Source organism: Natrix helvetica (genome assembly GCF_964273705.1).
Source record: "Natrix helvetica genome assembly, chromosome: 6".
Lineage (NCBI taxonomy): Eukaryota > Metazoa > Chordata > Lepidosauria > Squamata > Natricidae > Natrix > Natrix helvetica.
Genome location: NC_138553.1, coordinates 36,887,790 through 36,910,578, shown reverse-complemented (window position 1 = coordinate 36,910,578; position 22,789 = coordinate 36,887,790). Strand labels below are relative to the sequence as shown.

At 37.9% G+C, this 22,789-nt stretch overlaps 2 protein-coding genes across 3 annotated transcripts in view; one reads left to right on the top strand and one right to left on the bottom strand.

The window, feature by feature from the left end:
* The first annotated feature begins 94 nt into the window (after positions 1-94).
* Positions 95-12,280, top strand: AMDHD1 (amidohydrolase domain containing 1). The gene is made up of 9 exons (XM_081957917.1): positions 95-342; positions 1,469-1,575; positions 2,708-2,772; positions 4,117-4,394; positions 5,064-5,289; positions 8,022-8,146; positions 9,468-9,561; positions 10,313-10,473; positions 10,741-12,280. Exons 1-9 carry the CDS (start codon positions 203-205, stop codon positions 10,844-10,846), a joined length of 1,302 nt encoding a protein of 433 aa, XP_081814043.1. The 5' UTR covers positions 95-202; the 3' UTR covers positions 10,847-12,280.
* Positions 12,281-12,526: 246 nt separating this feature from the next.
* HAL (histidine ammonia-lyase) overlaps positions 12,527-22,789 on the bottom strand; it is a 25,243-nt gene continuing 14,980 nt past the window's right edge. Inside the window, exons 15-20 of one of the 2 annotated variants that reach the window (XM_081957916.1) lie at positions 21,711-21,776; positions 21,441-21,606; positions 19,998-20,132; positions 15,365-15,473; positions 15,183-15,252; positions 12,527-13,022 (exon numbers count right to left, since the gene is read on the bottom strand). In XM_081957916.1, the coding sequence (XP_081814042.1) occupies positions 12,864-13,022; positions 15,183-15,252; positions 15,365-15,473; positions 19,998-20,132; positions 21,441-21,606; positions 21,711-21,776 (705 nt within the window). In that variant the 3' untranslated portion in view covers positions 12,527-12,863. Of the gene's footprint in view, positions 13,023-15,182; positions 15,253-15,364; positions 15,474-19,105; positions 19,331-19,997; positions 20,133-21,440; positions 21,607-21,710; positions 21,777-22,789 lie in introns of those variants that run through there. The other variant, XR_014175749.1, reaches the window with a different exon arrangement.

The window sequence follows — 22,789 nt, the reverse complement described above, 5'->3', positions numbered from 1 at the left end:
CAATCATTGGAACCGAAGCCACCTGACGGACAGCACAGGATCGGGGGTAAACCAAGGGCGACGAAATGCTGCGTATTAAGTCCAGCGAATAAATTCGTTCCTTCCCCAGAGATCCACCCCGACCAAGCAAACTTTGCTCCGCGCTCTCCGCCCCTTAAGGCCGCTGTCCGGCTCCTGCCTTGGCTCTGCGGCGGACGAGGCGATGGCCGGCGGTGAGTACAAACTGCTGCTCGAAGGAGCCCAGCAACTGGTGCTTGTTTGCACCCAAGGCGAGCAGTATCTCTTGGAGGCCGGCATGCAGCAGCTGGCCCTGCGGGGAAACGCCAGCGTGGTAATCGGCAAGTAAGTGCATCTTCGGAGGGGAGATGTGTGGCTGTCTCTGAGCAGAGAGACACTCCGAATGGCCGTGGCCAGCTCCCCCGATCTTTCAGATGACAGGCGGACGGGAGAAACTGTTCCCTGAACGCATAAAACCCCGTGGAGCAGGGGTGTCCAAACTTGGCAACTTTTAAGACTTGTGGACTTAAACTCCCAACTTCTGGGAGTTGAAGTCCACAAGTCTTAAAGTTCCCAAGTTTGGGTACCCCTGCCGTGGAGTCTCTCCACCCCCTCCCCTCGCAATAAATCCAGCGATTAATAACGTTTGGTTATTGCTTTACTTCATTAACTCTCTTGGAACTAAAGTTTAGGGTAGAGTAAATTTATTCCAGAAAAGAGAGAGTGTAGCTCAGGATTGAATGGTGGAGTCCTTGGGGCGCTCTGAGTTTGGTGGTTTGCTTAAGAATGTTTCGTTAAAGTGTCTTCAAGCAAACGGCCAAGTTCAGAAGACCCAGGGCTCCCATATGCATGAATGCCATGGCTTGCATTAACCATGGAGGTTTGCCATAAAGTATGTTTTATGAAGCCCAACCAGCGTGCTAATGCTGAACCAAGAAACCCACCTATGCAGTCCTACTTTCCTAAATAGAAATGAATTTGTGAGTCAGTTAAGAGGTGACCACATGTGGAGAACTCATTAAAATGAAAAAAAAACATACTTGGATCAGTTATCCCATTGATATTGGTAGTTTACTCTCTCCAACTGTGAGAACATATTAGTCCTGCTGAAATAGATTGATTGACATCTGGGACTACAAGCAAAGAGTTTGAGCATCTCTTATTTTTTTCTGGAAAAAAAGAGAAAACAAAAGGAAGAAGAGATGACCAGTGGGATACAGAGGAGTGAGTAGGAGAACATTTTTGAGACCTTTTGCAAAAATGAGAAAAAGTAATCTCTGCGGATAAGACTCGTCTGTAAGCAAACCCCGATCTAGGTTCCAGTTTACTCTTCTTTCCATACTGGTGGATCACAAAATGGTGCTTAATGACACTTGATGAAAGAGGAGATCTTCAGCACTTTTCTTAAGGAGAAAGACATTAGGAGAAAACAGATAATTCCATATAATCTCAAATTGTGGTTTGTTTTCAGAAATGGGTGTATAGAAGCAGTTGGTGATGCAAGGGCCATTCGTGAGCAATTCTCTGGAGCAACTTTTGACAAAATAATTGATTGCTCTGGAAAATGCATTTTACCAGGTTGGTGTGGATTTAAAGATTTATTGTACCAAGCAGAAATTTATGTATTTATAAAGGGGCAAGACATGCCTCTGTTTTACTTCTTTATTTTCCCTTGAAATGAAAAGGACTGGGTAAAGGACACAGAACATTCTGAAAGAAAGATGGCTGTGTCAAATTGGATGTATCTCTTGAGCATGCGAGAATTTTTAATTTATAATATGTAAAATCAGAACCAGAAGCTTCAGCTAGTGCAGAATATGGCAGCAGGTGTCAGGCCCAGCCCAAAAATGCCTTAGAAGAATCTAACCAAAGTTCAGTTCTTTATTTGCTTACATGATATAGACAGAATCTTGCCAGACTAAACCTATACTATTCTAACCCTAATGGAAATATCCTGGGTGATTCTAGGGAGTGGTTATTCTAAATCTCTTCTTCTGTCTCCAATCTAGCTCCAGGCCTCTTGTCTTGCCCCACTTATTGGAATTCCCTCTTTCCAAGGAAACTGCCTTTTAACTGTAGTCCCCCATGCAATTTCCCCTTTTATAGACACTATCAGGAGTAGGCTGCTACGTGTTCGCCCGGGTTCAGGAGAACCCGTGGCTAGTGTTATGGCCGGTTTGGAGAACCTCCACAAAATAAAATAAAATACAATTTTTAAAAAATCAACCCAGGAAGGACATAACGGAGCCACTGGCATGAGTCTCAGCAGCTGGAATTCAGATAAAAGTGAAATATAGTATTTGGGCCAGTCATTATCTCTCAACCCAGTCTATCTCAAAGTATTGTTGTGAAGATAAAATTGGAGTGGGAAATACTATATATATGCCTGCATGAGCTCCTGTAGAAAGATGGGATTTAAATCTAGCAAGTAAATGAATAAATCAAATTACAATTACACTTTTTGTTAGACTCTGTATAAATTGCATGAATATTCTCAAAGACAAGGGATAGTTAATCTCTTTCTAGTCAATTTGCTACAAAATTACATTCAGTGTCTCTCCTCTCTGTTTCATGTTCTCAATTTCTAAACATGCAATGTAAGGCATTTGTTAACTGCATGATTTATTATTAAAGTTTGATGATTCTCTCTTCTATATTAATGGCTAATTTTGAAAACTCCAGAATTCATATTTACTTTATTTTTAATTAGGTCTAGTAGATGCACACACACATCCTGTATGGGCTGGCGACAGGGTGCATGAATTTGCAATGAAGGTAAGTTACAACATTTAGAGAAGATTTGGGTTTCTTTCTGTTATACTGTATGTGCCTGAAGTGCTTTTCTGTTTGCTTTGGAAATGGAGAAATATTGTAACCTTGGGTGCAGTGCAGTCATTGAAATGGGACTATAGATGACTTCATAGTCCCTGAGATACTGGCAACAGCAGAATAATGAATAACTTCACTTTTGCCTTTTATAAGTTTGATAAAAATTTGGTTAATGAATTTTATCTGAAAGTTAATTGTTGTAAGTTCGGCAATATTTTTTTCTAATGTTGCACTTGGAAAAGCTGTTTTAACCCACAAATCAAAATAATTAAAATGTAAAGACATCACCAATGTTGTGCAATAGATAATTTTGTTACCAAAGGGAGTTGATGTTTACTTAAACATACATCAATTCTTGTTTTTAAGAAAAGATTTGGATTGCATGAATAGATATAATAAGCCAAGCTTTGCAGGGCATTTAATGCTTTGTCTTGAAATTAACTAATTTTTTTGATCCCAAAAAAGTACCAACTTTTTACACGTCTGCCACAGATGGCGTTATTGATTTTATTTATTTTTGGGGAAAAAACTTTCAACTGGAAAATATATAATTTTTAAAAATTGTCAGGTTCTGATATATCTGTATAAGTCCATAGTCGGATCTTCTGATTTAAAAGGACAGTATGCCAAATACCTCTGCAGATCCCGTAAGTTTTTCCTTACACTGTTCAGCTGTAGAGCTAGGGTTCAACAATGTAAATGTCATATTATCTGCAAGGATGCTTAATAAATATAATTTATCTCCAGATTTAATTCCTTGATTTTGATTGTTAGTGCACAGTGCAATTGCTAGGGCTTCTAAAACCAAATTAAATGAAAGAACTAGTTTGACATCCTTGTTTAATACCTCACAAAATTGCAACGAAGTATGATAATTGCCAAGTCTTATTTGCACAGTTGTACAAATATTAATCTCATCAATCACATTAGCAAAATAGGGCGTGAATATTTTAAGTCTCTGGAAAATTGAATGCCTTAAAAAAGCCAATGAACATATAGCTGAGTCATATTAACCATACAATATTTCATATTTTCTAAGACAGAATATGTTTCTTTTGTTGTCTAAACAATATACAGTATTTAAGATGATTTCTGATATTTTGTATATAATTTATACAAATTAATCTAAATTAAGAAGTAAAATTGGTCTATAGGAGATTATCTCCCAAATAGGGAACTTTTCCCTATTTAGGAATTAAAGTTATTTTAGAATATTTCCAGGAGAGCTTTCCTGATGCAATACTCTGGACTTTGTCCAGGCACATGTTTCATGGATGATTCTCTTTTAAGTTGGCAGGTGCTTCCTATATGGATATTCATCAAGCTGGAGGAGGAATACATTACACTGTGGAACAGACTCAGAAAGCCCGAGAAGACGAACTCCTTAAAAGTTTCAAAATCCGTCTCTTACGGATGCTCCGAGCAGGCACCACTTTGGTTGAATGCAAAAGTGGATACGGTTTAAATCTGGAAACAGAAATTAAGATGCTCATGGTCATTGAACAGGCTAAAAAGGAATTGGACATTGGTATTTCTTCTACCTACTGTGGAGCCCATGCAATTCCTAAGTAATTATGTGTTGTTTTGTCTATAAAATCACTTAGAGTTAGAGTTGAGCACAGATGACTTTTCATAATTCTCCACTAAATTTTTGAGCAAACATAAAGTGTGGTTGAATTATCTTGACTTTTTAGGTGGAGGAGAAATTATCTGACAATTTCTAAAGTCAGAACTGAGCCATGGTGGCACAGTGGTTAGAATGCAGTATTGCAGGCTAACTCTGCCAACTGCCAACAGTTCAATCCTGACCGACTCAAGGTTGACTCAGCCTTCCTTGCTTCTGAGGTTGGTAAAATGAAGACCAAGATTGTTGAGAGAAATATGCTGACTCTGTAAAGCGCTTAGAGAAGTCTGTAAAGCACTGTGAAGCTGTATATGTCTAAGTACTATTGCTACTACGTGGGAAAGTACAATCACTCCTGAAAAAACACAATAAAAAGGAGTTTTTTCCTTAATGACTTTCTGCAGGAAATAATGGAAAGTGGGAAGCCAGGGAGTTACAGACTGAGGGGGAGATTATTGTACAATGGAAGACAGGATATTAATAATATCCTCTGGCCACCCTATAATTAAACAATTCTTACTTCATCTATTGATTTTTAGGCATAAAAGAATGAGGAACATACACTGCTCAATTCAACTGATTTTGCAGATTTGTTTTATTTTCTCTTTAACAGAGGGAAAAATGCTACAGAAGCTGCTGATGACATTATCAACACCCATCTTCCTAAACTCAAGGAACTTGAACTTAATGGTGAAATGCATGTTGACAATATAGACGTCTTCTGTGAGAAGGGTGTCTTTGATCTGAGTTCTACCAAAAGAATTCTTCAGGCTGGAAAAGCTATAGGGTTACACATGAACTTTCATGGGGATGAGCTGCATCCAATGAAAAGTGCTGAGGTATGCCTTTGCTAAAATGCCTTTGCATTTCTTCTGTTCTGAGATAAGAGTAAAGACAAATATATCATGCTAACGTGCAGTACAACATTTTGGTAATAAGTAACAGAGAAATGCAGCAGCATATGAGGTTTAATCTTTTAGAAAGCTGAACCTCCTAACCTTTGCTGATCACTTTTCAAACATTGATTTTGTTTATCTTTTCCTTATGATGTAAAATTAAAGGATGAACTCTCATTTTTATCTTTTTCATTGTATTAAAAATATACAGTTTAATAGTTGCTGCATCACACTTCGTTCCAGAAATTAACATTACTATTGTCTTATAATTTATAATACAATGTATTCCAATATAAACTTCAACTAAACAGTATTTAAATGGTGATATCCCAAATATATTCGATCCATTTAATGAGCTAAAGCAAAAAATAAAGTTATTGGTTATAATTTAATGTCATCTCTTTCTTCTGGTAGTTATTCATGGTTTACTTAGGAAAAAATAACTCTCAAGCAAACATTGACACACAAAAAAAAGAAGCACATTTCATAGTGATCTCTAAAGGCATCTGAAATCTTATGCATTAATTTCAATTATAATATTCTAGTGATGGCTAACCTTTTTGTCATCGCGTATCATCATGTGTTGTCACATGTCATTGCGTGTCATCATGTGCCATCTCCTGCCGAAAGCATGTGTGCCCACACCCATAATGCAATGTGTGTGTAACACCCCCTGCACTCCCCCAGCCCCCTGTATTCGGGTGCAACCCCCCACGCATGTGGGTGCGACCCCCCATGTAGGCGGACACAACCCCCATGCATGCATACGCAACCCCCACTTCCCTTTTTGGGCCTAGCAGGCCTCCCTGCAGCCTCCTGGGACCAAAAATGGGAGGGTGCCGTTTCCCCATGTTCCCCCATGCATGTGTGTGTGATAGTTCCCACCCACCCCCCACATGCATGTGTGTCTCCTGCATGAGCCCCCCCCCACGTGCATGTGCGGCAGAGACCCAAAAATCAGCTGGCTGGTGGGTGGCATGCATGCATGTGCAGTGGAGCTGAGCTGGAGCAACAGCTCACGTGCCCGCAGAGAAGGCTCTGTGTACCACCTGTGGCATGTGTGCCAGAGGTTCACCATCATGGTAATTATACCTTGCCCATATTTAGATATCATGATAAACCATGGTTTTGAACAATGGGAATTTGACTGCATGCTCCTTTCTCCCCTTCCGTATTTTCATCTGACCAAGAGAAATCCAGATACGTTTTATGCCACCTCTGTCAGATAATAAAACATCATATGAGAAATCCTTTCTCTGCCCCTTCTGATTTTCCAGGAAAGAGAGGAGGGGTTAGATTCCAGGAGTTGGACTCATTATATTGCATTAAGCCAGGTTCTTCCAATTATTTTCAGGCAAGGATCACACTTAGTTTCCAATTATATGAAGGAAACCACATTTCATAAAGTAGTAGTCCAAGGACAAATTAACAAAATATTATTTAACTAGGTCGACAATTAATTTAATAAATGTCTAAATTTTTATTTCTTTCCCCTTTCACTTAAAAATAAAACATAATTTGCTAGCATAATATTAAGGTGACCAACCGTCCTCCTTTAGGGAGGACAGTCCTTCTTTTGTAAGTTCTGTCCTCCCTCGAAAAGTGTCCTCCTACATGTCCTCCTTTTTGATATTTGAAGGCTAATCTGTTGCGTTTTATGTGACGTATTTTATTAAACAGTTTTTAATGGTGTTTTTTTTTACTTCATCACAAGTATATTGAACAGATATTGAATCTTGTGTTGAATTTTTATCTAAAGAAATGCTAGACATTAAAATAGATGACAATTGTCTCTTTGAAGAAATTAGAAGAGTGAATGTATATTTAAATTCTGAAAAATTAATACAATGGGAAAATCAACATGTTGAAATTGATAAAAGATGGGTGGATATTTTCAGCCATTTCAAAAATGAACATATTCCATGTGAACATTTATTTATACTTGTTCAATTTACGTTGTGCTGCCCTGGAACATTCAGTTGAAAGAGTTTTTTTCAATTGCCAATGATTTTTGGACAAGTGAGAAATCGAGATTGAATGTTGATACTCTAGCTGCAGCACTTGCCGTAAAATTCAATATGAAGGATATTTCTTGTTCAGATATTTCCAATATATTGTTAGAAGATGATACATTGACAAAAAATATTAATTCAATAGAAAAGTACTCATTTAAATAATAATTAACAGGCATGTAAGCATAATTACAATATAAAATGTTGCCAATGTTTTTATTATGCATATATCATATTTTAGTGTATTATTGTTGCAATGAATAAAATATTTCTTTTCTTTATGATATATTTTTTCCAATTTATTTGTCCTCCTTTTCATTGTAAAAAAGTTGGTCACCTTAGCATTTTGGACAATAAAACGTGTTTTGTCCTCCCTTTCACTGTAAAAAAGTTGGTCACCTTAATAATATGCTAACTTTTGAAAGAGTTTTCGGGTTGCTCTGAAACCTTTGGAATATTATAGACCTCAGTTTCGTACTTGTAAAATCATGTTTTCATGTAAATATGCAAATGTGACCAGGAAATATCTGAAGCAGTGACTCTCTAGCTTGCATCTTATAATCTATTGCTGCTTTATATTATTATTATTCTTAAAACTGGATCTTATTTGCATACCTTACATTTCATTGATGCTTCTTTGTCACCTTACATTTGGCACAATAGCTTGGAGCTGAACTGGGTGCACAAGCTATAAGTCACCTAGAAGAAATCAGCGATGAAGGAATTCTTGCCATGGCGCAGGCAAAATGTGCAGCTGTCTTATTGCCAACCACTGCCTACATTCTGAGGTCAGTGCAATCTGTATATTAGGCTTTATATAGATATTTTATATTGGGGAAGGCTATACAAGGAATACCTCTCATGGAACTCAGTGGGCCCTACAAGTGACTCAACACACTTAGAATTATGCTTCATAGCTTCAGTTTCAAATTAAATACTGACTTTGCACAACTTGAAAGACTACCGAAAACCAAAGCCCAGCTTAGAATATACTTATTTTTTAATTTATTAAAGATTTGCATGGTCACCCATCTAAGAGCACCACTCTAGGGAACTCACAGTAACAATGAAACTAAATAATATCATACGAAACAAGGATCCTTTTTTTAAAAAATCAACAAATTCAGTGTTCAATAAGGATGAGTTAGCAGGTCTGTATTATCTACGTTTTCTACAACATGCTTACTCTTATTCTGGTATTTCACGCAATAGAAAACAGCAATCTTGGAAATTTTCGATATACTGGTCAAGGCTGAAATAGTGGACTAGTAAAGTCAGCTATTTATCCCCTATGAACAAGAATGTCCATGTGAGCAGAATACTCACACAAAGAGGACCCAAGATTCAGGGGAGTTCCATGCTTACTATCCACGACCATATAAAGTCTGGTGGTCATGTAGAAATGATGGAAATAAGAATTCCATTCAGTGGTGGGTTCATACCGGTTCATACTGGTTCGGCCGAACCAGGAGTGGTTTGGTAGTCTGGGTCACTGGAACTGGCAGTAACCCAGGCCTGCCACACCCCCAAACCAGTTCTCTGGGTGGTGCCATAGGGGCCGCCATCTTGTTTTTTGCTTCTGCACATGCGCAGAACTATTTTTATTGCACTGTTCATCAAGCGCGCGCACACGGCACACACACGAGCGAACCAGCAGTAGTGCCTGCCGGAACCCACCCCTGATTCCACTGCTTCCATTGAGAGTTTCAACTAAGCTCTGCTGAATTGTTCTTTATGTCACCTGGGAATCTCTGTGTGTATACTGTATATGTTCTTATTTTTGACAGTCTTTATATTTTGAATTGGAATCCACACTCATGGGCGACGTACTTAATGAGACTTAATGAGTCTTACTTCATCCATGCACAGGAGTGAATTATAAATTATTTTTTAAATTTTTTAATTCTGGTGTTTCTAATTAAAACTTTGTCAGAGTTAAAAGATATATTCATAATGTAATGTTACCATCCTGAAACCCTTATCATCCCAGTACAGAAAAAAAATAGCTGTTTTTCATTTATAATGTTAGAACATTTGAAATTATATATGGTGAATGATCTAATGCATTTTATTTAGTTTTTCCAATATTTGTTTTTCTTTTTCTTTTAGATTGAAACAGCCTCAAGCTAGAAAAATGTTGAAAGAGGGAGTGATTGTGGCTCTTGGGAGTGATTTTAATCCAAATGCTTACTGCTGTTCTATGGTAATGCTGCCATACTGGTGGTTATTGGAACCACAATGATTTTTCATTCACTGTTCTTTTCCTTCTTATAGTCTCAGAATGTACCGTAGATATAAAAATATTCTGTTTCATTTTTTTATATTGATTATCTATGAATTTAATTATGAACTGAATGCTGGAGATTTAAATGTTGATAGTATGAAATAGCCTCATGCATAAAACAGTTTTCCACAAGTTTTTTCCAGGAAAAAAAATGCTTTCGAACACTTGAAATCCATGCAGATAGACTTGAGTTATTCAAATGTAATGCATGGGTCATATAGAGATTATTATTTTCTCCCAAGATTATATTGCCAAAGTGTGGTTTCAAACCATTAAGTAATGAGAGTGTAATTTTGGAAAACTGCCCATCCACAAAATATAAACAGTTCCCAAACTTCCATCTCCCACCCCCCACTTAGCCCCCCAAAATGATAAGAAATGGCTGAAATTGTCATTCCTGTCCCCTCTGCTCACATCATTATATCCTGATCAGGTTGTCTGAGGGACTGAGCTACCAAAAAACTCATTATTTGTTTCGTTTTGTGTCTTCCAGCCCACCCATTGTATGAATCAGAATGCCTAATTCCATAGTGTTTAAAATGCCTGACATTGCTTATGATTTGAATCGTGCCATAGTTTGGAATTCAAATAAAACTGAGCTTGGAAGCTTTCAGAAGTGACTGATCTATTTAGTAAATTCTGACAGCACTTTTTGGTTTCTTTTCATTAGCTGATGGTCATGCATTTAGCCTGTGTAAACATGAAGATGTCCATGAAGGAAGCCTTAGCTGCTGCCACCATTAATGCTGCTTATGCTCTTGGGAGATCTCACACCCATGGGTCTATTGAAAAAGGCAAACAAGGAGATTTCATTATCATTAACTCTCCAAGGTAAGAGGGTAAAGTATTCATTAATGTTGACATTAGTAAGACTGAACTACCCAGGAAAGTATTATAAGCAATAATGCTATTACTAATAACAAAAGTTGAAGTTTCCTTTGAGTCATGCTTGGTTCATAGTGATCTCCTAGCTATTCATGCCTTCCTTTAAATAGGAAGGCACTTAACCATACTATCCTGTACTTGTTTATCTTTTTTTATCATAGACTATCTAATATTCTGTTCTCTGCATAAAATATAATTATCTACTTCTTTCAGGTGGGAACATATAATCTATCAATTTGGCGGCCATCAAGAATTGATTGAATATGTAATTATTAAAGGAAATATTGTTTACAAAAATGACAGCATTCTGCAGTGCTAGGTATATTCTCTAAGAATAAATACCACAGTTGCCAGATCTTCAAAGTGCACACAGAACAGGAAGATATCACATTTATGTAAAACCTGAATGTTATGCTTGTTTACCATAAGTGCAGGATTTAATTGATTTTCATTCCTGTTTTTAATAAAAAAAAACAATGTCTTATTTTATTTTTAATGTTCCTTTTTCTCAGCAAATTATGAAATAAATATATATAGGTCTTAAATCTCTTCAGTTTCTTTCAATTCCAGTTCATTGATATGATTTGTAATTAGAGTAAGAATACAATAAAGAAGATTCAAATAATTGCACATTTGTTATCTTGTCTTCGTGAAGAAGTTGTTTTGTATTTCTTTTGAATAGCACAACTTATCATTTAATGGGAGCACACTGAAGAGCAGTTTATAATGTATCATGAGAAGGTTATATATACACAGGTGGAAATCTTGTTTTGTGTTTGGTTTCTTTTTGTGGTAATTCCTAGGAATCCAATTTCATAGCAATTGGGTGTTCTGAGATATGGTATCAATCATAACTGGTAATTAAACCCATTTGGTAATTGAACCCAGGAAGAGCTACAGAAGTTTTTCTATTTGGACTAGAACATTGTCTTGTTGTGGCTTCATATTTTCTGATTTCTATCACAATCTCCAGCTTTACTTCATACTCCTGGTTTCAAAGTTCACTCAGTAGCTGCACATCCAGACAGCTAGTTAGTTAGATATGATTTATTCCAGACTGTAGAGTAACACAATCTAAGCATACATTATTTTATCTATGTAGCTAGTCTACACCTTAATCATGAGGCCAAAATATGGCACTGTCCTACCCACCTTATTGTGGGTCAGCTTAAGGTGCAGAGATCAATAGATTTCCCAATCATCAATTAACACAACCAACTCTTACATTCTACTGTGTATGCTGAGACTAGGTGAGGAGGCAGGATGGACAGACAGCTTCAGCCACATGTCAGAAATATTGTGCTTTGTTTTAGAAATCCCTGGAATAATAATCTCTTTCAACACCACCAGAGAATGTGATAAGCTAGAACCTGAAGCAGTATCAATGAGCTACAGAAAGTGCTTAAATTCAGATTACTTCTTTACTCATTAGTGTTACTGCTGCTACTCCTCTCTTCAAGTCATGTCACTCTAGCAGCACAAAACAAATCAGCCATGGAGAGAAAAACACAGTGACTGGATAGAAAGCAACATGATTGCAGAATGTAGACAAATTTCAAATCGTCCACAGCATCATAAGAATGTGAACAAAATGTCACATTTAGGCTTGTATAGGAAAATATGGAAAACAGTGCTTCCACATTAGATTAGAAAAATCCAAAATCAGCTTGCCTTAGCTCTGTTAACTAGGGATAGGAGAAAGCCTACCTCATACAAAGAAGCCCATCAACATTTGTTTGTTTGTTTGTTTGTTTAACAAACCTTTCTTTTCAGATTGGAGGTAAGAGGATATGTAGAAATATAGTCTTATAAAACTTTTAAGACATGGCTTATAGCCTTCAAGCTTGGCATTACTACCAAATTGTACTTTACAATACTTCCACAATATCTCTCATTGCTTCTGCATATTATGCACAGTTCTAGTGCTGGATTAATTTGGTATAAAGTGTGAATTTAGTATTCATTTCTGAAAAGATTTAAGAATTAGTTTCTGTAAAAATTGTAACATTAAATGTATTTATTTTAATATACTGGAACAGTTTATTCATACTAATTTTGGCTTGACATTGATTTTTATTAACTTTGCCATGAAATGTAATTTCTGCACAGGATTACATTCCAAGTCCCCTCTCCATTTATTTTGTAATAAATTAAATCTCTATATTCTCTTTTTCAATTTGTGAAATAGCAAAATTATTTCAATAACCTTTTTATCAGTATTTTTGGTTTCGGAAATAACACCCTTCTCCCCATACCCTTTAGAATAAACTACAGACATTTTACGACACATGCAATGATCCAGCATGTGAAATACTGAGATTCAGCTCTGACAGTTTTCACAGGTCCTCCTGTTCTTCGGAATCACTGTGGTGATGGTGGCGACAAGAAGCACTTTTACTGGCTGATAGAGAAAATGCAGTTGGGGAAATGGGTCTGGATTCTGGAATATGCTCCCTTCTGTATTTCTCAATGTATGGTTCAGCTACTTCCCAAACCTAGATGTGGAAAATAAAGAAGTGAGTTAGAAGAAAAGGCAAAGTCTGATCCCGAAACTCAGCAAGATATTGGAACATATGTCAAAATAACTAATAAACAGGAGACACACTAAAATTAGGAACAGGCAACTAATGCCCTATAGGTGTTTTGCCCTACAGATGTCTGCTACTGGCTATAAAGCTAAGGCTTATGGGGTCTGAAGTTCAGACTACATTTAGAAGGCAAGTTTTTAGAAGGCAAGGTTTTTTTATTCAATACAATACAATACAATAGTAGAGTTGGAAGGGACCTTGGAGGTCTTCTAGTCCAACCCCCTGCCTAGGCAGGAAACCCTATACCGTTTCAGACAGATGGCTATCCAACATCTTCTTAAAGACTTCCAGTGTTGGGGCATTCACAACTTCTGGAGGCAAGCTGTTCCACTGATTAATTGTTCTAACTGTCAGGAAGTTTCTCCTCAGTTCTAAGTTGCTTCTCTCCTTGATTAGTTTCCACCCGTTGCTTTTTGTTCTATATACCGATAATCCTTGAATTACAGTCATGCTGATCATTAAGGGGGTCACCATGCTACCACAACTGATTTTTTTTATTTCTTTGAGGCAGTGGCTAAGCGAAAGTGGGGGACATAAAGCTAAAGTCATTAAGTGTACCTACTATTTGCAAAAAGGGTATTTTTTTGTCGGAAACTGGAAGTAAATGTCAATCTCTGACCAAAGAAAAAAGTAATAAATTGTGGTTATGTGACTGTAGGATGATGCCCTGGCTAATTGTCAAGCACCCAAAATGCAGTCACATGATGGCTTTCCCCGGACATTGGCATTTTGAATCCAGATCATAATTAGCCCTGGGGAGGTCTGTTGTAACTTCAGACTGTTGGTAAGTGACCAGTCGTAAGTCAAAGACAAACTCAGTTAGAAATAAATAGAAACTATTTTACTTAAAAGCAAAAAAAATAGTTTAGAGATGAAGATTAGTCCTTTATTTTTCAAGTGGGCATGTATCCTTGAAGTCATAAAGCATTCTAGGTCTCTAAGACCACACTGAAGCACCAAGTTTAAAGAATCACCGTCTCCTTTGCCATACATGCCCCTATGAGACATCCATACACTATACAGCTCCTTAACCTACCAATTCAATTCATTCCTCCCATATAGTTAATTGTTCCATTAGGGTTTATTTTAGTCTCTATAAATATGAAGAACCCACCAACAATGTGTCACTCTTCCCAGATTCCTTCCCTACTAAATCTCTTGATATGCATTTTCTAGAATCAAATAGCTTCCCAAATTAGAATTTCATAATTGCTAAGATTACATAAATTTAAAATGTTATTATTACCATCTAGTTCCACAAAAAGACTATGTGTAACACTTGTCGATGCCATTTTCAGGTGCCTTGGAGAATAGTTTGACTCCCTCTTCTTTGTGGCAACCCCTGAGATATTGGAACAATGCTATCATGTCTCCCCTAGTCCTCCTTTCTTTTAAGCTAAACATACCCAGTTCCTGCAACCATTCTTCATATGTTTTAGTCTCCAGTCCCCTAATCATCTTTGTTGCTCTTCTCTGCCCTCTTTCTAGAGTCTCCACATCTTTTTTACATTCATTCGTTCGTTCGTTATGATTTTATTAATGTAACTGATTGAAGCCAGTTTGCCCACATCACCAAGAAAACGTTAAAAAATCCTCCCAATTTTTTCTTTTTTATTCTGAAATTCTGCTTACTACCCTCTTTACTAACTACCTTTTCTTCTCGCATTTAACAGATTCTAGTTTGAATATTTGTTTTTATTGGCTTGCTAATTATTTTCTTCCAATTATTTCTAGCTTGGTTTTGTTTGTTTGTTACCTGACATTAATTAGTTGACCTGGGGAACTTTTGACAACGGAAAACAGATAAATATATTTGAAATAAATATGTTATTATCTTTTCACAGTAGCTGCTACAACCCCGATTCAACCTTGCTTCTACTGACTGGGAATTCTGAGAGTTATAGTCCTAACACATCTGAAGAGTATCATTAAATATTTAACATTTCACTGTTAAATATTTAAATATTTTTCATAGAACAGTGAATACTAAATCTTGTAAGGAATTATGAACAACTCCTAAGTATACAAAGTTATATGCGTTGGTGTATATGCATAACAACAACTTACCTTCTGATCCACAAGCAATCGCTGAGTTGCTTCGATATCCGGGGCCATAAAACGATCTTTCATCCAAGGCCTGAATAAAGTCAAATAAAAATCCTAAATTTAGTCCTGTGAGTATGGTTCTGTTAATATTTGGCCAATGTTCCCAAAAACTATAATCCGTGGGAATTGTTGTTTGATCATACCTGACAACAGCCCGCACAAGGTCATAGACTTTCTCCAATGGGGTTGTAGTCCTGAGTGGGCGTAGAAACTCAATGCCCTGACATGCTGCAAGCAGTTCTATAGCCAGCACTAGTGAATACAAGCAATAGGAAAACGCTTGGTTAGCTTGAAAGAATTCAAGATGTAACACTCAACGTCTAGCTTAAGAGAAAGAAGGACTAGGGGAGACATGATAGCAGTGTTCCAATATCTCAGAGGTTGCCACAAAGAAGAGGGAGTCAAACCATTCTCCAAGGCACCTGATGGTAGAACAAGAAGCAATGGGTGGAAACGAATCAAGGAGAGAAGCAACTTAGAACTGAGGAGAAACTTCCTGACAGTTAGAACAATTAATCAGTGGAACAGCTTGCCTCCAGAAGTTGTGAATGCCCCAACACTGGAAGTTTTTAAGAAGATGTTGGATAGCCATCTGTCTGAAACGGTATAGGGTTTCCTGCCTAGGCAGGGGGTTGGACTAGAAGACCTCCAAGGTCCCTTCCAACTCTACTATTGTATTGTATTATAACGTTTGACGTCACAGAACCCAGTTGGCACTTTGAGTATGTGACCGAGAGTGGAGTTCTGAAGAAATTATAGAAATGTTTTGTCATTTGCCAATAAGTGCAAGAGGTTGATCTATAGGTTAAATATCAAGGGGAATGTAAATGTCAAATTAGGACAGTTTATTTATTAGGCCAATTCAAGACAACAACAAATAAACAACAAGGGCAAGCACCATAGCCATAATATTGACAAATGATGTAGTCATGAAACCAAATCTTTATTATGGTCATAAACCACATACAATGATTTAATAATATCCAATGCCATTAAGAATACATTTGCACCGAGCACTTCCGGTTCCGGCGGCTACGGCGACAGGCAAGCCTTTGCCTGCTCCCGCTCTCCCGGTGGGCTTCCCCCGCTTCTGGGGGGGCACAGGACGCCCCGGAGAGGTGTCCTGCCGAGGGAACGGCTCGTGGAGGGTCCTGGCGTCGGCGGCGGCTGGCGGGGGCTTCTCCGCTTCGTTCTAGGCACCGGGGAGCAGTCTCGGAGGGCGCCCGTGTGCGCGCGCCTCGCCCCATGCCGATCGGAGAACGCGCTATTGAACGAAGCAGCGGCAATGTGGTGAGAGGCTTCCCTTCTCCATTCCCTCTATCTTGAATTTATGGACTTTTCAGCATCTTTTTTAAAAAAAAGTTAAACTTTCGGACTTTTGCTAGAGGTGCGGCTAGAGGGAGGGGGATTTCCCCCCCTCCCTTGGACAAGCGGCTTGAGAAGATTTTGCTTTCGCCCTCAGGGGAAGGAGGAGGGGGGAGAGCCAACTAATGATGCCTCACCCTCATAAAAGTGACTTTCATTGGACTTAGCTCCAGAATCTATGGGTGAACTGAGAACTTTCTGAACTTTTAAAACTTTATTATGCCTCTGAGCCCAAAGCTGGCAGGGCAAGATGGCACACTTCCGTTGTCTTCATGAACTGTGAAACCTGACTCCACCTTTAAAATTCAGGCTTCCGGTCTTTGTCTCCGAGTCACCCAGAGGAATCTCTTGTGGATTGTTCTTTTCTGAACTCTTTGGGGAAAAATTTTTTCATCTATTGCTAGACTGACTAAAGAAATCCCCATCTGTTTGGATCCTCTGCCTTCTGGATTCGCCTGCCTGCTCTACTTCTCCAGCTGCCCAGTCTCTATTTTGACTGATTTCCTTGCTTTGAAAAACCATGTCTCCAAAAAGACCACCTCCTGGAAAGCCTGGATTTGCTACTTCTGCCCCAACATCTGCAACGTCTAGCCCAGCTACACAGTCAAAGATAACAGAACTGATGCAACCCAAGACTACAGAGATAGACTTCCAACAAATGCTTCAACAAATTCTACAGGGCCAGGAGGAAATTAAGAAACAGTTAAGGGAAATGAAAGATGAAATTAAACAGAACCAAGCCCAAATCTTTAAGAATTCACAGAGACTGGACCTTGTGGAGGGTGGGGTGGCGGAGGCGAGGGGGGGGGTAGAGGCTTTACAGAAGGGGAACAAAGAACTTGACATCCAACAAATGAAAATAGAGTTTGAGAGAATGTCCTTTTATCTTAGATTTCAAAATGTAATAGAAGCAGATGGGGAAAACATAAGGGACATTATGACTAATATTCTAGCTGAATACATACACAAAGATAAACAGCAGATGGAATGGGAGATAGACCTAGCTTATAGAGTGAATTCAGCATATGCCAGAACACATAATGTACCCAGGGAGGTTCACATTAAATTCCTTAGGAAAACCACAAGAGATGAAATTCTGGGTGTGCAAAGGGGGCAAACATTGACATACTGTGACAGGGAGATAACCATTCTAAAGCAGATTCCCAAAAAAATTAGGGAAAAAAGGAAAAATTATTCGCAATTGGCGAATAAACTATACCAGAAGGGGGTGTGGTTTAGATGGTTGATGCCTGAAGGTATGCTGATATTCTGGGAGGAGACAAGAATCAGAATTAATACACCCATAGAGGCACAGGCCTTTATGGAAAAAAATAAAGCCAACCTAGAAAAAACAGAAGACACCACAACGGTCACGCAGGACACGGGAGGGGCCGGAGCTCTGCCAGCGGGGGGTGAAGGGGCAACACCAAGAAAGCTCAGATCACAAAAATAAATAAGAAAATCACAATGTTATAAACAGACCGAAAGTAAAAATGAATTTATAACTAGACTATATATTATAATTATATAAATTGATTGAAAATTATTTTTTCTAGAATTAAGATGCTGACTTTTTATGATTATGTATTAAGATTTGATATTTTGATGTAACCTAGGAGTTTGGAGGGAGGGGGCGTCTGCCGCATTTGCAACTGCCAAAATTTGTAATTCCACCTACCCTTTTCCACATAAATATTTTTAAAAAAACCAATAAAACTTTTTGAAAAAAAAAAAAAAGAATACATTTGCACCAAGCTATTCAAATGGCAAAATAAGATACCTAAATAATAATAATAATAATAATAATAATAATAATAATAATAATAATAATAATAATAATAATAATAGAAGAAGGGTAGGGCAACTTTTTCACTTGAGCACCCCTAGCCTCTAATGAAGTATACTATGACAATCTCTCCAAGATCAGCAACTAAAAACATATTTTTGATTTGATATATTTCAGACTTAAACCTTGTACATTAGCGCTGTGGCACCAATTATAGAGAAGATGAGAGAAGGCCGGCTCCACTGGTATGGACATATCCTGAGAGCAGCACCTTTCACCATTGCCAAGACTGCCTATCAAATAGAAGTCAATGGCTGGCGACCTCGCGGGCGTCCAAAAGAGAGATGGCAAGACACCATCAACAAAGATGTAGAAGCTGCAGGCCTATGCCCTGGAGATGAAGCTGACTGGGCAAAGTGGTGTTCAATGATACGAAAAAGAGACTCCTGCACTTGTGGCAATATGCGAAGGAGAAGAAGAGGAGGAGGAAGCAGCTGTCTGAAGGAGCCTAAATATGCCTCTCAGAATAGTTCTGCATTTTACAAAGTCTTGCTGTGTCACTTAGATGCTAAGCTCTTCCATCTCTCCTCAAGCTCATTAGAGATGTTAAAGAATTTAGCCACAAATGTCGCTGGAAACAAAGGCTAATTTTTAATTCCAGCAGATTCATGGCAAAATGGATGCCAGCATGAACAAAGTCTCACTGATATTCATCTTCCAAACCTGACTCAACTGTTGAAAATGTATGAAGTTATCAGGAATCTTTGCTTTTTCTTTAGCTTTTCTTTGTAGCACACAGTCCACATAGTCACAGCAGCTGTGGGTTCACCTCAGGGACTGTATCTCTTTTGTAGTATTTCCTGAAGCAGCTCTAAGAGAGCCTGCTATAGATATGTGGGACTGTGATAGGCAGGTCTTTGACCGGTGTTTGTACATATAGATGTACATGCATGAAGTGCTACATATATCATAAAAAATAACAATTAAAAGAAGTTAAAACAACTAAAAAATAAAGGATCAATATAGGAAGAAAATGTAAAAGTGTCAAAGAAATGCAATTTTATCAGACAATATTTGCTACCACATTCTTGTAGCAGCAAGGCAAAATTTGGCTATATTATGAGTAGTAGTGATCTTATGATCTGCTAGAAAATAGGAGACGCACCAGTGATATTGTGAAAAGAAAAGAAAAAAGGCCAAGAGCCAGATAGTCTTACACATTTTCAAAGGAAGTAAATTCCCTGTATCTTTCAAAAAGACCAATCAATTTGTGTCTAGATCAGAGGTGGGTTGCTCCCGGTTCGGCCTGGATTGGGTGAACCTGTAGTGGCAGTGGCGGGAGGCTGCACGCGCAGAAGCATCGCATGCATGCAAGCACGAGCAAACTGGTAGCGCCGGGATTTGCAACCCACCCCTGGTCTGGATAGTTGATTAAAAACAAGTCCTGTAAAGCAAGGAACAAGAGGAATCAAACTGATTTACCCATTCCTATCTCTAACTGTGCCACTGCCTGTCTCGGAATTCTGCTTTTGTTCAGCCTCGTAGGAATCTAACACACAAATGTACCTCGTGAAGCCTTGCCGTGATGCCCTGTGTCTTCCTAGGAGGCTGCTACTTAGCTTTACCTTGTTCCACATGCTCAATGACTTTAAGCGCTTTTCTTGCAGCCCATCCTCCCATGGATACATGGTCCTCTGTCGCAGCACTGGTTGAAAGGGAGTCCACCGAAGAAGGGTGGCACAAAGCTTTGTTCTCCGAAACTGAAAAAGCCAGAAGAAATAAAAGCCAATAATAAAGGGGACAATGTCCCAATGTAAAGAACAGTCAGTCATGAAAGTTCTTTGTAATAATAATAATACTGTATCCAAAACGTTGGGCACTGGTAAAATTCTACATTTTAATGTATCCTGAAGTGAACAGAAGCCAACAATAAGTTCTGCCTTGGTAGAATTTGGTATTTGGAGTTTGGTATCTTTCTTCATTAAAGCTGAATGCCTATTTAACTATTTACATGTAACCGTTTACAGATTCAAAATAAAAATAAAAAAATATATGGCAGGTACGGAAATTTGAAAATGGTTTCAGTTACAATATTTTGCTACAGTTCCTTTGGCAGAAATAATGGCTTCCAAATGTTTCCTGTAGCTACCTAAAAATCTTTCGATTTCTGCTTTCAGAATGTTTTAATATTCTTCTTTTCAGAACTCTCCTAGCTTATTGCCAGATCTCCCTGCATGCACTATATGCTTGAATTTTCCATACAGATTTCAATAATGTTCAAGTTTAGATGCTGTGCAGGCCTTCCATAAATTTTGTATCAGTGGTGGGATTCAACAATTTTTACTACCGGTTCTGTGGGCGTGGCTTGGTAGGTGTGACATTGCTTCATGGCTTAGTGGGCATGGCAGGGGAAGGATACTGCAAAATCCCCATTGCCTCCCAGTCAGCTGGGACTCGGGAGGCAGAGAATAGATGGGGGCAGTGTTGGTCAGAGGTGGTATTTACTGGTTCTCTGAACTACTGAACTACCAATTCCAGAACTGGTCAGAAACTGCTGAATTCCACCTCTGCTTTGTATCTTTTTTTATTTGCTATGACAGTTGCCATAGTTGATCGGAAGGTAAGCTTCAGATTGTTGTCTTGATGAAATAGCCCAACTGTGGTAGGATATTAGCTCCTACAATATTTCTATATAACTGAGTGTATTTTTTTCCTCTACCTACCTAATATTTCCTAGGCTCACAAAGGCTGAAATGAAGACACAGTGCTATAATATTATGCATATATATCTAGGAATAAGCCTACGAGCCAGACTATTATTTATCCTAAGAAGATACTCCATATATAGAATCGTGCTATCGATGTACAGAAGTATTGGCATAGTGCAAGTTTGTAATTGATAGTCCTAGATGCAATGAGTTATGCATAAGAGAGAAATTGTAATTAAAAAAAATGTACGCACTACAGTACTATGATAAAACAGACAGGATGTACTGTTATCAATACTCCCAATTTCAGGTGAGCATATTTTCCCAAGTCCTCAAATGCCTGTGAGCCTAAGTACTCACCCAAGGCAGCTGCTGTGCAATGTGCAATCATGAAGCCAGAATTTAGACCTCCTTCTGTAACCAAAAATGGTGGTAATTCACTGAGTGATGGGTTACAGAGCCGTTCAATTCTCCTTTCACTAATTGCAGCAAGTTCATGGACACCAATTGCAAGGTAGTCTAAAGCCTGCAAGTTAAATAGAGATAGGAATTTTAGCCCTCTTCCTGCCCTGCCCCCACAATTCCAATATTAGCAAATACATGTTAGAGAAAGAAATTTTAGACACCTACCTTGGCTGGATATTCACCATGGAAATTTCCTCCAGAAATTGTCTCCTTCCGGTCAGCAAAAACCATCTTTACCAAAAAAATTAAGAATTAATATGACAAATTTAAAAATGAAACTCCACATTTTTAATCTATTAATTTGTTTACTTATTTCATGATACAGGTGGGACTTAGCAAATCATTTTTAAAGTGATTTGAGTGGGAGGTAAGCATATATCCTTTTGATGCATAGAAAATATAGATAAAATTAATAGGCTTGAATGTTTTTGCACAAATATGGAGTTGAAGATCGGTTGCTAAATATAGTAAGAGAGCTATAATAACGGAACTAAAAATGAAGGAGCATAAATGGAATATTTAGTAAATGGTTCAGTTCTGAGCAAGGAGTCAGACCAGGGTACATGATGTTACCTTAAATGTTTAATGCATTAATGTAGAAAGATAGTGGATACTATGTAGCTTCTTGTTAGGAATAAATTATCTATCATCTATCTATCTATCTATCTATCTATCTATCTATCTATCTATCTATCTATCTATCCATCTATCTATCATCTATCTATCATCTATCATCTATCATCTATCATCTATCATCTATCTATCTATCTATCTATCTATCATCTATCTGTCATCTATCTGTCATCTATCTATCTATCTATCTATCTATCTATCTATCTATCATCTATCTATCATCTATCTATCTATCATCTATCTATCTATCTATCATCTATCTATCATCTATCTATCTATCTATCTATCTATCTATCTATCTATCTATCTATCTATCTATCTATCTATCTATCATCTATCAGGGGTGTCAAACTCATGGTTAATGGGCCAATGCATCACATGCTGGCCATGCCCACCCACATTTTAGCAAAAAGGGGAAAGTCATGATACGTCACTGACGACAATGTGATGCCGCGAATTTGACACCCATGATCTATATCTATCTATTATCTATCTTTCTGTCTGTTTATCATCTATCATCATGCAATCTAATCTAATCTAACCTAACCTAACCCAACCTAACCCAACCCAATCTAATAATATATCTTCTATCTATCATCTATCTGTCTCAC